General features: G+C 31.1%; 4 protein-coding genes across 7 annotated transcripts in view; all 4 read left to right on the top strand.

Moving 5' to 3' along the window:
* The first annotated feature begins 52 nt into the window (after positions 1-52).
* Positions 53-2,976, top strand: LOC137922801 (putative gamma-glutamylcyclotransferase CG2811). 2 transcript variants are annotated; one of them, XR_011107543.1, is made up of 5 exons: positions 53-131; positions 735-930; positions 1,411-1,516; positions 1,732-2,030; positions 2,630-2,689. XR_011107543.1 is itself a non-coding variant. In XM_068765871.1 (5 exons), the coding sequence occupies exons 1-5, from the start codon at positions 63-65 to the stop codon at positions 2,682-2,684; spliced, it is 558 nt and encodes a 185-aa protein (XP_068621972.1). In that variant the 5' UTR covers positions 53-62; the 3' UTR covers positions 2,685-2,976. The 2 variants fall into 2 exon arrangements, 1 of the variants encoding a protein (XP_068621972.1); XM_068765871.1 differs by having other exon boundaries at positions 1,732-1,863; positions 2,630-2,976.
* A 1,021-nt stretch (positions 2,977-3,997) lies between these two features.
* On the top strand, positions 3,998-6,613 carry LOC137922785 (G patch domain-containing protein 4). The gene is made up of 4 exons (XM_068765850.1): positions 3,998-4,263; positions 4,345-4,496; positions 4,601-4,878; positions 6,022-6,613. The coding sequence occupies exons 1-4, from the start codon at positions 4,218-4,220 to the stop codon at positions 6,563-6,565; spliced, it is 1,020 nt and encodes a 339-aa protein (XP_068621951.1). The 5' UTR covers positions 3,998-4,217; the 3' UTR covers positions 6,566-6,613.
* Positions 6,614-7,140: 527 nt separating this feature from the next.
* Positions 7,141-9,931, top strand: LOC137922834 (probable NADH dehydrogenase [ubiquinone] 1 alpha subcomplex subunit 12). Its single transcript, XM_068765922.1, has 4 exons — positions 7,141-7,315; positions 7,578-7,719; positions 8,323-8,379; positions 9,710-9,931. The coding sequence occupies exons 1-4, from the start codon at positions 7,215-7,217 to the stop codon at positions 9,845-9,847; spliced, it is 438 nt and encodes a 145-aa protein (XP_068622023.1). The 5' UTR covers positions 7,141-7,214; the 3' UTR covers positions 9,848-9,931.
* Positions 9,932-14,310: 4,379 nt separating this feature from the next.
* Positions 14,311-14,724, top strand: part of LOC137922805 (uncharacterized) — a 32,618-nt gene continuing 32,204 nt past the window's right edge. For all 3 annotated transcript variants that reach the window (XM_068765878.1, XM_068765877.1, XM_068765876.1), the window contains exon 1: positions 14,311-14,576. The gene's annotated coding sequence lies outside the window, so the exon portion shown is untranslated. The remainder of the gene's footprint in view (positions 14,577-14,724) is intronic.

The following is a 14,724-nucleotide window of genomic DNA, read 5'->3' as shown; positions in this document are numbered from 1 at the left end:
ATTAATTAAATATGATATTTATTAATCTTAAGTGTCATTGTTATGCATATACAAAATAATAAATGACATTGATAACAACATTTTTTATATTTCAGGGTATTCGCAAACGGTACTGCAATTATTTGATAAGAGTAAGTGAATAAATAATTATTATATGGAAGAATAGAGCAGGAAATACTACATGCATAGTCAAGAATATTTTGTAATAAATTTATTGTGACAAGTTAAAACGTATTGATATCCATATGAGATCTCAAATAAGAATGATACTGATGGAAGTTATTTCCTACTCAAGGCCTTCTATTTTATTTGATGTTTAGCGGTTTTTTATTGTTGCCTTATATCTTTCGAGTCCACTGAGCCATCAACATGTTTCCTCCGCACAGCAATACTTTGTGAATAACACAGTATTCCAATTTAAATTGTGCATTGCTTTTGTTATTTCCAGACTAGGTATACGTTTGGTTTAATATCTAAACAGGATTTTTATTCTAAAATGTCTAGCTCTGTTATTATGGCTAACCTGTAATGTATGTTATAATGAAACCTTAATTGTAATAATGAAACCTTATTGTCTAGATTGTCACTTAAATGAATAAACCACACCAAAGTTTATGCAATCTATTGCTTGGGCAGTTGATATTTAGTTTACTTTTTAGAGTGTAGTTACGATTTGAAGAACGAATTTCTTTCTCCAAATTTATTAATATGATTTTATGGTGTTTTTTTTCCAGATGATAAACAATGTATTTGTGTATGGAACATTAAAAAGAAATGAACCAAATCACCATTGGATATCTGACCCCAAGAATGGTATCAGTAAGTTTATAAGCAATGGGAAGACAAGTGAAAAATATCCATTAATAATTGCAACTAAGTACAATATACCATTTATATTATATAAACCTGGAGTTGGGTACCAAGTACAAGGTATAAACTCTTTCCATTCTGTGTATATTCTTTTATTGGGTGATTGGTTGTAGGTGTAAAAGCTTTAAAGGGTTTTAACTTTAAAACTCATTTTTTAGGCTTTAAAGCTATTACATCCATTTCCAATCTCAATTTATAAAGTGTTCACTCTGAAATATGTTACATTAATTTGTTTTTATTAGAATGTAATGAGGTAATTTATTCTAACAATACAAAGTTGGCTAGGAACGATAACAAACAATGATTGTTTTTAATATGTACTAATCAGAATTTTAATAAAGCTATCTCTTACTATATTATCAATACATTTATTATTCATGATACCATTGATTTTTGGATAAGGTGTACAGTGCATTAACTTAACTAATCACACCTTTATAGCTTTTAAAGTTATAACTAATCACTATGTATATTGAATAAATACCAGATATCCAATCTACAATTGCTATTCATGTATTTGTTAAATCATCATATTTTTAGGAGAGGTGTATGAAGTTGATGACAACATGTTAGCCAAATTAGACATACTTGAGGACCACCCTAATTATTACATTAGAGAAATAGACAATGTGGAAATTATGAAAAGGTATGTGTATTAAATAATTAAGTATATACAAAACAAGAAACCAAGGAAAGAGTGCCCATTGGATATGTTGGCTTTGATCTTGACAAAATGTGTGATTAAATGTACTAAATAAGTAGTATTTCATTTACAAGAGCCGTTTTATAAATTTTATTACTTATTTTGATAATTGAGCAAATAAAATAAAGGATTGTATAACAATAGAATTTTCTTTGCAGTGATACTAATGAAACACAAAAAATAAAATGTTGGATTTACTTTCTAAAAAATTTTAAGGAAGAACTCTTGTCGCGACAAATGTTGGAAAATTATTCATCTTCTGGAAGTCATGGAATGCCTTACTTGGAAAGGTCAAAGAGAGAACCTAATTATGATCATTATTCAGCAGTTAAAAAATAACTTTATTAATGTTTATTAACTTTATATTCTAAATAGAATTGTTATGGATTGCTGTATATTTACCTAAAGTTTAAATATTGGCTTATTATGGAAAAGACTGAAAAATATAAATAAATAGGTAATTTTCGATTACGAAGTGTGATAGATAGCAAATTATACCTGGGCTAAAGTATAGATTCCAAAGATAGATAATTTTCTTTATGAATTTATTGGTACTTCATTAAATATGCATCTAATTATCCAATCTCTTAATGTTTTTGTTATAATAATAATCATCATGGCAGCCGATACCCGACGATACCGACGCCCACTGCGAGGTATGGCCTTCTCCAAAGATTGTTACGAGCACTGGTCTTGCGCTGTCTACATCCAACGACAGCTAGCGACTTTAAGAATGTCGTCGGTCCATGTAGTACCCTACGCATATCGCTTCTATGGTTTACGGTCAAGCTATGGTCCCCCCCTCCCTCCAGCATCCGCTTCAAACGCGCAATTTTTAGAGTTACGTCGGTAACCTCGTGAGAAGTACTAACTTCTGTAGATCTTATTTCTGATTCTATCTCACACCGAAAGGAGTTTTGCTATGAGATTGATTAAGCATTCAGGCATAGCTCTCACTCTCTCTCTCTCTCCATTGCTCTCTGGGTGACCTTGAGCGTAATATATATTTCTATATAACAATAACTTCTGAACCTAAAATAATTTTTATTATTGCAGCAATAATGAGTCTACAATAGATGATATTAATGAAGATGATGTAAAAGTAAAATAATTTGAAAAACCCGAAAATCAAATGTATTTATGTATCCTTTTTTCTAAAAAGTTTTAATAACTGTATGGTCATTGGTGAAATAACAATTATTTATTATTCAATTATTTACTACTATTAAGATTTTTGAATACACGTTCCTTGACTTTAGAATAAATAATGAATAAAGTTCTAAACATACTTACTACATTGTAGCAGGATTCTTAAACTAATTATGCAATGCCAATTGTTTATAAATACGATTTTTATGTAACATGTACAAAGTACAAAATTAGTATTAATGTTCGGGCCATAAACTTAGAGGTAATAAGAAATTATAATGTATGTAATGTTTTGTGTTATGAAATTATTTTAGTCATTTTCCATTTACAGAATCATTCCATATTTTAGAATTGTTATAATAATAAAAACTTGTTTTATTCTATTCTCCAGTTTGTTTTATTCAAAATATAAATAATTTTTTGTAATTTACCTTTAAAGGCTTTTTCGCATCACAAAAAATAATATATCTGACTCAATATGATTGATATAAGGTAACAGCTTTGTTGTAGAATGAATCAAGTCTGGGTCTGTGAAACATGTTCGAACGAAAAGTTTTGTTAAACATTCTTTTATAATCGAATAATAGCAACCAGTTAAACCGTGGTCCGACCTTGGGCACGATGAAATCACTATACAAAACGCACGTATGTCAATTGATAGACTTAGTCGATATCCCCTTTGTCACGGAGGCCCTTGCGTGTAGTCGCTACCCGAATCATCCTATTTAGGGACCTTCCTTCTATAAAACGACTTCAAAAAGCATATTTTGGCACTACCTGTTCAAATTAAATATAGGTTTTAATGTCGACAGGCAAATAATATTTGTCCATGACTACTGCTTTAAAAATGAATAAGAATATCCTTATGTAAAATGACATTTTCCTACTAATACTAATAATTATAAAGTCATTTGTTTAATAAAATAACACAATAAAAAATTGCAAATTATCTTTCATGAATAATATTAGTCTTTATATTCAGGTGTGCATAAGAAAATCGAACTTTGATTAGATCGGGTGCTATCATCAGATTATCTGTATTACGATTCCTAGAAGTTTCCTGTATAAGAACAAAGCATTGATACATCCGGTATGAAGTCGCTGTATTGAATTAAATTATGGGTTAAAAACATATACCTCTCTGGTTTCAAATTAATGGACGTACGATGTTATGTTAAAAATGGTGTGTGCACCAATTAATTTTTTTACCAAGTGAAAAAAAGTAAGACAAGAGATTGTCATTGATCGCCATAGAGTATAATCCATTTATATTTCAATCTGTCATCAACTCGTGGCTTTATACAAAAACAAGGTTATGTTAATTGTAAACATATTTAAAAATGATAACCAATTAAGTAAAGGCTAAAAATACACATAACAACAGGCCTAGTTTTTTATGTAAGCCAACGAATAAACTAAAATGCTATATAGTTTACATCTTCAGTCCTCAAAACAATAACGCTGTTTACAAATATTACTTTGTTTAATAAATAGCATGGATTTTGCAAGAAAGCAATTAGAAAAATATGGTTGGACTGCAGGTATTTATGAGTATTTTTGTGCGTTTAATGGTGAATGTAAAGTGGGATAATGATAATCATAATAAAAATATTTTGTTTTAGGTAAGGGTCTTGGAAAACATGAAAATGGTATTTCAGAAGCGCTGAAACCGAAACTTAAAAGAAGTGTTGCCGGAGTTGGTCATGATGCTGCTTCAGATTTTACAGAACATTGGTGGAAAGATTTGTATAACAAAGCGGCAGGAAATATTGAGGTAAGATATTGAATTATATTGGTAATTTTATGTTAGAGATGCTTATATATCTAACATTCAAATAATGCCTTACTTCGAAAAGTGCTGTTCTTTTAATATTACAGGTTGTAGAAGTAAATGGAAAGACAAGTAAAATAAAGCAAAAGGACAACTCTGAGTTTGAAATAACCAACAATGCCTGGAGAATAAAGAAAAAGGAAAAGGGAGAAAAATTAGAGCAAGCATATAGTGACTTTTTTGTTAAAAAAGCTATACTTGGCAATGGTGGATCTAAAGTTGAAAACATAGAGAATGACTCTGAAGAAGAAGAAAAACCCAACAATGTTATTAAAATATCTGATGAGGAATTATTTGCTGCATGTGAAGGCAGAACAGCACACAAGTAATTTTTTCATTTATTTTACATTTAAAAAGAAAATTATGTTTACGTAAGAAAAGGACCAATATTTAGTCACTTTCGCACATGCAGTGGTAGTTGTGCAACAACAAAGTGCACGGCCAGCCACAGAGTGCCTCTCTCAGGTGGCATTAATAGTGAAACATAACTCCTGAAGATACCCCGTGGAGGGGTGAAACATGTGTTGAGTGGTTTAACAGTGGCAGTTGTGTAATTCATTTTGTATGCCGCATACACATTTATTAGTGGGCTGGCTGGCGGAGGACTTTCTTGCACGACTACCACTGCATGTGCGGAAGTGGCTAAATATTGGTCCTTTTCTTACTTAGTATGGACTTCCGCAAGGTAGCGCCTGATTCAATTAAAAATCATGTTTACTTAAAATGCTTTAAATATTATTTTTAGTAAATGAAAATTATATTTAAAGCTTATTAATAAACTTCTAAAACTTCTTACTTAAAATATTTCTTAATTTAGCTCAAATGGATGTGAAAAGAGGTTGTGGGCCTGGTACATTATTTGTGCAACTAATGGCACTTGAGGCTTAATGGTTCTCAAATGGTGACCACAAGTTGGTAGATGAGGTGTCAGTAGGCCCTCCACTAACTAGGTGCACTGATGATATCATGAAGGTTGGTGAAGGTCGCTAGATGCAAGTAGAGCAAGACTGCAAGTCATTCTAGCAATTTATGAGACGGGCCTATACCTTGCATAGAGAAAGAATTTAAAAAAACTTGTTCTAATGTATTTCATAACCTGACATTTAATGTTTGGATATATAAACTAATTATAAATAAATTTAGAGTAACTATTGTTGAAGTCAATCATTGCACACAAGCATATAAAATTTGTTGTCTCACTGCCTCTTTTAAATCCCAGGATAATATCAGTACAAAATTACTCACTCATCAATCATACTAAGTATAAGAAAGTTGTTGCAAACCATCTACACATGCAATGCCTGTTCACAAGTATAGAGTAGACCATTTTCATGGCCTATGTGGATCATAAAATAGACTTGTTGGTTTTTTTAGACATTTATAAGAGAATTGTGGATAAATTAATCATAATATATTAATAACAATTAATATATTATCTTATTACAATATTAACTTTATTTTCTTGCAGAGGTGCCCGCCATGGTCTTAAGGCTTTAGGAAAATTAGCAAGGATAGAGCAACAAGAACAAATCCTTTTGAGTCAAGCCAAGTATATTGGTTATTCAACTGCAAAGAAAGAAAAGAAAAATAAGCTTTTAAATTTTGAAGATTCACAGATTAATACAAATGAAGGATTTGCAAATGAAGTTGTTTCTTCTTCTATTAAGACTAAAAAGAAAAAGAGAAGCCATTGTCAAAGTGAAAAAAATACAGAGCATGTAGAAATACCACCAAAAAGGGAAAAAAATAGTGGGTTAGAAGAATGTAGAGAAAAAAATAAGCCTAATAATAATAAAAACACATCATCTCCTGATGCTAATGATAAAAATGTATCGAATGAATCAAAAAAGAAAAAAAGTAAAACAAAGAATGTTTTTGATTCAAATACTGAAAGCTTTGATTGCAATGAAGTCAACAGGGTTCGTAAAAAAAGTAAAGAAAAGGCTGAAGGAATCATAGATGAATTTACAGATTCTAATATAAAGCATAAAAGGAAGAAAAAAAAAGTTTGATACTTTAATTGAAATTTTTTATATGTAGAACTATTTAACTATGAATAAATCATTGAGAAAAAATTGTTATTGATTTTATGTATTTAGTTTTATTGTTAATTGTTTCTTAGACCCTTTACCTTAAATATTTATTCCAATTTGGTGATACCAACTTTTGTGACTTACTGGTAATGACCTAACCTTAGAACCTAAAAGAGTTCTCATGTTTTAGTGTAAAATCCAAAGTTGTCTATGTCCGACCCTACTGTTGCATGCCGTCAATTTTATTTGCCAACAAATCATTACACTCATAATTCTTTTATCTGGTATAAGACATTGTAAGTATGAATTTAGTCAAATGTTTTTCAAAATTCTTTTAAATTTATGCTACCCAAATTGTAAAAACAATTTGGGCTAATATAGGCAATGTTTACGTGTTAAATAATTAAATGCATTGTTAAATGCATGTTTCAATAAATAGGAATAGTCCTGAGTTTGTAGCAGTACTATTATTGCATAAAAACGAAAATAATATATCGAATGTGGTGGCTGTGCGGTTCAGTTATTTACGCATTCTTACAAAAAGATATCGGACACTATTTTTGACACCTGTCAAATATATTTATTTTTCAGTGAATACTCAAAATCAGTGGAGTAAAATTTAATAATAATGTCTTTAGGCAAATACCTTGCCCTTGACAAAGTTGCTACTTTTTTCAATATTGTAAGACAGAATGGTGGAATAAGAGCATCTCTGTATAAGTTATATAGGTAAATAATTATTATGTAATTTTCACAGAGGTTGTTTTATCTTAATTTGGTAGAAATGGTAAAATCAGCGTTTTCTTTTATTTCTCCTTGCTTCCACCAAGTGATTGTTATGCTATAAAGTAATTATAGCCACTGTAAAAATAAATATTGTATCTGGAAAACCATCAGTCTTGCTGTTCCAATTGCAATTATTATTTTTACAATATATCTTATAATTTTTTTTAATACCTTTATTAATAATTGTTTACGTATTATTTCACAGACAGGATGAGCTTAAAGATGGGGTTTTGATCGGTGAAGATAAATTTGGTAACAAGTACTACGAGAATCCCCGTTATTTCTTCAGTCGCAACAGATGGGTTGAATATTCTGATAAGTTCAATATGGATTATGATGGCAGTCAGGTGATTTGTTGCTTTATGTTACTAAAATTATATTATATATAAAATGACTTATGTGGAAGTGCTTAGTTATAAGTCACTAGCAACAAACTGTAAGAGTTCTAATGTGAAATAATTATTTTTTTTAGTATGCAGTTTTACATGTTTTACTTTAAAGTTGAAAATTGTTACAAAAGTGCATCAAAAAAAATTTTTCCAGCTATATAGAAATTTAAAAGTAAACTTTTTGTTACAAGAACATAATTGTATACACTGTGCTGAATCAACATACAAAATTAATTAATTATCACACATATGTATCATAAATTAATTAGGAAACAATGTGAAATATGTTTTGTTGCAAAAGCTGTATGTGACATTAATTGTCAAGAGTCCATAAATAACAAACAATTTTAAACACTTAGAGAACTGACAGCCTCTAAATCCACAAGCCCTGAGTTTGTTGAAATTGTAAAGCCATAAATTTTAATGGTGCTGAAAATCATCAACTTATAATGAATGTTTAAATTGTTTGACCTTTGTATATAGAAACAGAAATTTAATTAATCTGTAAAACATTTGTGTTATTAATATTCTGTTGTTTTAAAATAATTACCAAATTTTTAGGTCCCGGCAGAATGGTTTGGCTGGCTTCATTACAAAACTGACTTGCCCCCTCACCAGGTGAGATTTTTATGTAACAGTCTTTTGAATTTAGTATAGAAATTTTTTTTGTACTAGTAACTTGGATGTCGAAAAAGTATAAGAATTGGAAGAGTCATTGTCTTAGTCTATGCAAGTAGGTGCTATATAATAATGGTTTTGGTATAGAGGTACCTTGAAATGTAATATGCATATAGCAACTAACTCATACTCTTATGTGCATGGTTTAGTAGGCACTTTCAAATTATTTAGTAGGTTCATTAAAAATAGTGACTTTAAACTTATTGGTGTTAATGTAATGCCCCCCTTGCAAGATTTTTTAAATACTGATTTTAAAATAACATTTTTAAACTTTCTTAACCTAATGAAAATAATTTAACAATTTACTATGTTGTATATTATAGTAACTATTATCATTCTACTATTGTAATATTTATAAATGTTTAACTACCCATGTAAAAAAACATGCACACACTACAGAAAATTTACAATGCATTTGCTTTGAATAAAATTAACTAATGCTGACTCAAACTAGAACACTGTTTTACAAATGCACTACTGCATACCATTATGATGGTTTCTACAATCTACTTGTCCGAATGGGCAAAAAAAACCTTTTGTAAAAATGAAGTGGACAGCAAAAATACAAACACCATTGATCCTTATGGATTAAAATACCTTGTCTAGTTCTTTTGGATTTTCATTTGTAAAATAATCTTTTGTTATGCTGTTTTTTTAAAATCTTTTTTAAATAGATTTTTTTTAAGTCAATTATATTTGTATTGACATTCAATAAAGATTATTTATTTATTTGTATAAAGAGACACAACAACAGCAAAATATAATGTTATTTTACATTATTTTCATATAATATAGCACAAACTTGAATATATTTTTCTATTGTAGACATACAAGGCCCCGTTTAAAATTATGTTAGACCAGTGTTTCCCAATCTTTATTGCTTTATTCCCCAACTTATCCTTTCTAAAAGTCTTACATCCTTTTCATACCATATATCATTTTTACATTAAAGTAAAAAGATTAACTCGGCTCAAGTCCATTTCGAATTGCACTAATCAAATCAAATTGCAATTAACAGCCAAATTGTCTCTGTGTTGGTAAACATTGTGTTAGATTATATCAACATACAAGAAATGAAATGAACAAAGAATTATTATCAATTGCTGTTTTACAGAATGACAGAAACCATTTTAAATTAGCTATAACCAACATTTTGTATTTTCATTTAAATGGTTGAAAAAGTCAGGAAAAAACGTACTTCATCTTCATTTTTTTTTAGTAAACAAAAGTAAAAAAAGGGTTTTATGATCATATGTAATTTTGATTCCAGGACCCAAGCCGACCTAAATATAAATGGATGGTGGAATTCACCGAAAATATGTCTGGAACCACTGGACAGTATACTCCATACAGTACAACAAGGCCCAAAATTGAGCCATGGCAACCTCCAAAGAAAAGCTCCGTTTAAAAAAATGAATTATCTGTTGTGTTTGTAAAACTAAATAGATTTGACAATTTGTCATTTTTAGTTTTAAGTAGAAAGTGAAATAAAATCATGCTTCATCTGTTATATGAGAGTTTAATTTTGTTAATTCCAAATAAATCATAAGTTATATTGTTTGAGTATAAATTATTTTGTTTGTTGCTCTTTTAAAATAATTATTTATTTTATTGTATGTTGCATAAATATTCACAAGTCATATTTCAGACCATTAAGGTCTGACATTCAGCTATTAATGGTATGTCATCATCATTCTTTCAACCACAAGAAGTCTACGGCTCGACACAGGCCTCCTCCATAGATGTATCGTCTCAATGGGATGTTATCTATAATCAAGCGACATTGCATTAATTTTGTGTGGTTGGCTTTACTCTAACCAACCCAACTTCTCAAGAAATCCTCGAAGACCTTGAATGTTACTGACGATGTCAGGGAGGTCCCCAGTTACTCCCTATAGGCTTCCAACAGGATGACTTTAAGAAGGCCATTTGTCCACTCTATGGCTGTCAGTATGTGGCCTCTACTCCAGAACCATAAGGTAGCAGGCTGCAGTACTCAGACCGCTTTGTAATTGCGATAGACAAAGATAATGCTGTACAATATGGAATCTAGTTGAATATCTCTCTCTTGTTTCTGGAGTGCCAATTTAAATACCTGGAACTTAAACGGTTTTGTAGGTAGCTGTGTACTATTGTAATAAACTCCCATGTAACCCTTATGAGCTGAACAATGAATAGTAACATAAGGACGAGAAGTTTTCACTTAAATAAAGCAGTACACTCTAGAGTTAAGACATTACAAGTTGGTTATATAGGTAATATTACATATAAGAATTATAGTAATAAACACATAAATTACGAAATTTTGGATTATATAAACCAATGTGCAGATAGAACATTAAATATATAATTGGTAATATTATTCAACTCGGGGGGGAGAATGCTTCACTCACATTATTTTTGAATTTTAGAACATTATTGCAAAAAAGGTCTTAATTTACGTCATGCATTATATGTTTAATCTGGTTGCTGGCTCTTATTAGAAATGCATTACAGCATTAATTTCATTTACACGAGGAATATTCAAAAACAATGGGTTATTATTGATATAAATTTCAAATGGTCCTTTAAGTTTTGGCCACTATGTTTAATCATACTAATTGAGGGACTTAGACCATCTGCGGGGGGACGCGAGTGTCGGTATTGCAATGTGCCTTTGGCGACTTCATCGCCCACATAATATTCAACGTTTTCTAACAGAAAAATGGACCACGATGTCCCTGGAGCTCCTGACGCGTGCTTGCAGTTGTGCTTAATCTTTTTGTGCATCTATGTAACCTTCGCCACACATTATCATTACACAGGTCAACATCAACTGTCCTGGTTTTATTACATCAGAGCAAAAGACTATATCCCACATGCCTCTCTCTTTGTCCTCCGCAAGCAATGAATGCGGCGGTGGTGGCTCTGTGGGAGATAATGCTCCTTGGAAGAAGTTCCTCTACTCCTACGACCCCTAGGAGTTTTCTCTATATATATTGTCTCATATACATATTGTTGGCGACGTATTAGGTGAAGATACTGAGAAGCAATGTGCGTTAGGTTCCGAAGCGGCTTTTCTTGGGAGTACATGGCAAGATTTTTTATCCCGTAAGATGCGACCGTTTGCGCGGCCGTTGCTAACGGAGCTGCAGATGTATGAAAGCGTTACCGAAGCCATGGGACATAGCGATGATGCAAAAACATGATATGGTGGTATTTGGAGCAAGTCCGACATAACCAGTTTATGCAAGCGCAAAGAAGAGTATACCTTCTTCACGAAAATAAAAAATGTGGTAAGGCCGGACACGATGTAGACCGCTTATAATTTGTCATAGTGGAAATCTTAGGCGGGGACGTCCTGTAGCTGAAGTGTTTTCACTGACATGGGCTATGAGACTAATTTATAGATCTCTAGAGGAGCAAAAAAGAAATATGTGGTCAGCCCATAGCGTGGATAGGTTTCAGACGCAATCAATAAAAAAAAACATATTTGCGCGAATCGTTTGGCGGATACTTTATACTCAAGTACTTGCGTGTAGGGTATCATACATCTTTTGATACTTTGTAAGATTCTCATGACGGTAATAGATATAAATTTAGTTATTTTCTTGCTTTTGTTTTCACTATAAATGTAGTGTTAAGATTAAATTAACTGTGTGTGCTTTTTGTGAATGTTATGTTAACCTTTAAGACTACGACTATTCGTAATACTACCAAGTATGGACAAGTTGCTACTTCTACTGGGCAGTGGTTATTCAGCGCGCACAACATGAACTGCTGATGCTTTAAGGTTCTAGAGTAGAGACTATTGACTGGAGCGGTAGACAAACGACCCTGTTGAAGTTGGCCTTGGCCTGTTGAAGAAGGTCTTTTTGGAAATTGACAGGGGAGGATTATATCCAGTCGTAGGCTAAAGTGATGATGTTGACTATATGTAATCAGCAAGAGAGCTTTAAAATAAATGAATACTCTGTAAGTTACTTCACATGCTTCTGAAAATTGTTATTTTGTCTGCGTTGTCGAATTGGCAAAGACAGTCTTGCATCCACGAGAGTTGAAATTATATTTTAAGAAATAATATAAAGGTGTCTGAATACTGTGTACACGTCATAGTATTATCATTAATTTAATAACAAATCTTTTGTGCCTATCTAACCTAAATAACAATGGAACTTCAAATGGAGATGGACCGGCTGTATGTTGAAATCCAGATAAAAAAGTAATGCAAAATTATAAAAGAATGTCATTCAACATGATGTCAAAAGAAGTTAAGGCCGACAACCCTGGAGCTTTAACTAAAATTTAATGCAAGACCTAAATAGGGAAAGCTCGGAAACAAGGGAAGCTACTAGAAGCCCTTCCAATAGACATACCGAGCATAGAGGTGTAGTGCGAAATTTTTTAGCCACTAACAACCATGTTATATGGGAAGTGAATGTATAGATATTTTGTCAGCAAAAGCTTCAAAACTTTTGCATCTATTTTTAATCATCTAGTATAAAGTGATCATTCTGAAATAAGGTATTTTTTTCTATTAATACGCGACAGGCCACCTTATAGGAGTCACAAAGTCTTTAGGGTATCTGTCGCTGTAAAAATAAGTAATTTTAATAATTTTGGGAATCCTTTTTGTAGTTATTTATTATTTCTGTAACTATCGATATTTGCATAGGGTGAACTGTACATTAATATACATCAAAGGAGCTGTAAATTCTCAACTTTAAAGCGCTTAGACTGATTACCGAGTACCAGTGAAACTAGTTTTAATTATTGAAAACATTTGGCGTTCCCATACCGGATTAAATTTCGGCAACGTGATAACAATCCAGAATGAGTTAATTCATATCTTATTGAGGCTTGTTATTTTATTATTTCTACATACAAACCTGTTTGAGGCTATCGGGCCTGGGCATAGGTTCTCAAAGTCTTAACAGTAAATTTTAGCCGCGTGTAACCAAAACCTTAATATTTAGTTATAAGTTTTAGTGTGACAAGGTTAATTCAAAATTGATATTACATAACATCAAAATAACGTAAATAAATTTTATTAGTTTTATATTTGTTGGATGTGTCGTTACATCTTTATGAAGAACTAGTGCAAGATGATTATTGTCATTAAAATTTTATGTGAAAACCAAAATTATACTCTGTTGTGTACGAACACATTAATATTTATTATTTATTTAAAATAACATTAATTATCATGTGTGCAGCAAACAATGAACAGAATTGGTTTTTTATTCGTGATTCATTAATTCAAAGGTATTTATTACAATACACACTTTAATAAAAAAATATCGATCTGAAGTTGGACACTCAACTCTTTTATTTATTTAAATACTAAAGATGTCATTAAATTATTTCATTCATATTGAATTGTTACATTTTCTTTCTTTTAAATTCATTAAGTTTTAATACTTCTAAAATGACATGTAAATCTTAAGTTACATAAGACAAATTTTACATTTTAGTAGTAAAGACCATATATTAGAATAAACTATGTATTATAAAATGAAATACCATCAACTTTCATAATAAGAACATATAACTTTTGATATATTTGTTATATTTGGGAACCACTGATTGCGAACAACTGCTCACAATATACCTACAACGAACAGACCGAAGGTTTGAGCTTTTGTATGTAGTTTTCGAAATAGCACTTCATTCTATTTACGATAAAGACCTTTTTTGTTTGTTGCAATATACAATTATGTTCACACTAAGACAATTATTTTAGCTGCGTCAATTTGAACTTAAAGTATAGGAACTTAAGTGTTAAAGCTGAGGGGAAGTTCCGTTAAGCCTGTATATGGACGAAACTTTTTGCTCTCACAGGTAAAAATATCTTGGACTTGACTCGCATCCAGTCTAAACGCGACGCTAAGTAACACGGCTGCTTTTCAACTTTTTTAAAAGTATATCTATCGACATGACTTCATTTATTTAGCTGAATTGATATATTGTACCATTATGTACTAAATTAAATAATTTGTAAAATAATGCTGCAAAAGTTCAGTGATTGTTCAAAGAACCACTTCGTGACATGTGTTCAATACTACAGTTCGGTTTTGTAATAGTTTAGTGTGTGCAAAACGATGTTTTAAGTTGCAAGTGTTTCACAAGCAGAAAAATTTACTAGTATTTATTTTATGGTAAGTACTACAATTTTTATATTATGTATGGCTAAAAACTTCAACAATGATCCTTAGATATATTGTTATTTCTCAGTTAAAGAACAAAGACCGACTGAGATAAACTAGTTTGGAAAGTAGGCGGTTTTAGTTTTGATTTCGTAAGGTT

This window comes from Battus philenor, unplaced genomic scaffold, assembly GCF_028537555.1.
Source record: "Battus philenor isolate CCGP_79_NKW_IND1 unplaced genomic scaffold, ilBatPhil1.0.hap1 SCAF_20, whole genome shotgun sequence".
Taxonomy (NCBI): domain Eukaryota; kingdom Metazoa; phylum Arthropoda; class Insecta; order Lepidoptera; family Papilionidae; genus Battus; species Battus philenor.
Note: the sequence above shows the minus strand (reverse complement) of the source record. Positions and strands in the feature narration are given on the sequence as shown.

Coding starts and splice junctions, on each gene's coding strand:
- LOC137922801 (XM_068765871.1), top strand. CDS start 63: ATGACATTGATAACAACATTTTTTATATTTCAGGGTATTCGCAAACGG. Junction 132..734: donor ACTGCAATTATTTGATAAGA/GTAAGTGAATAA, acceptor TTTTTTTTCCAG/ATGATAAACAATGTATTTGT. Junction 1,517..1,731: donor AATGTGGAAATTATGAAAAG/GTATGTGTATTA, acceptor TTTTCTTTGCAG/TGATACTAATGAAACACAAA.
- LOC137922785 (XM_068765850.1), top strand. CDS start 4,218: ATGGATTTTGCAAGAAAGCAATTAGAAAAATATGGTTGGACTGCAG. Junction 4,264..4,344: donor AAAATATGGTTGGACTGCAG/GTATTTATGAGT, acceptor ATTTTGTTTTAG/GTAAGGGTCTTGGAAAACAT. Junction 4,879..6,021: donor GAAGGCAGAACAGCACACAA/GTAATTTTTTCA, acceptor ATTTTCTTGCAG/AGGTGCCCGCCATGGTCTTA.
- LOC137922834 (XM_068765922.1), top strand. CDS start 7,215: ATGTCTTTAGGCAAATACCTTGCCCTTGACAAAGTTGCTACTTTTTTC. Junction 7,720..8,322: donor TGGATTATGATGGCAGTCAG/GTGATTTGTTGC, acceptor CCAAATTTTTAG/GTCCCGGCAGAATGGTTTGG. Junction 8,380..9,709: donor CTGACTTGCCCCCTCACCAG/GTGAGATTTTTA, acceptor TTTTGATTCCAG/GACCCAAGCCGACCTAAATA.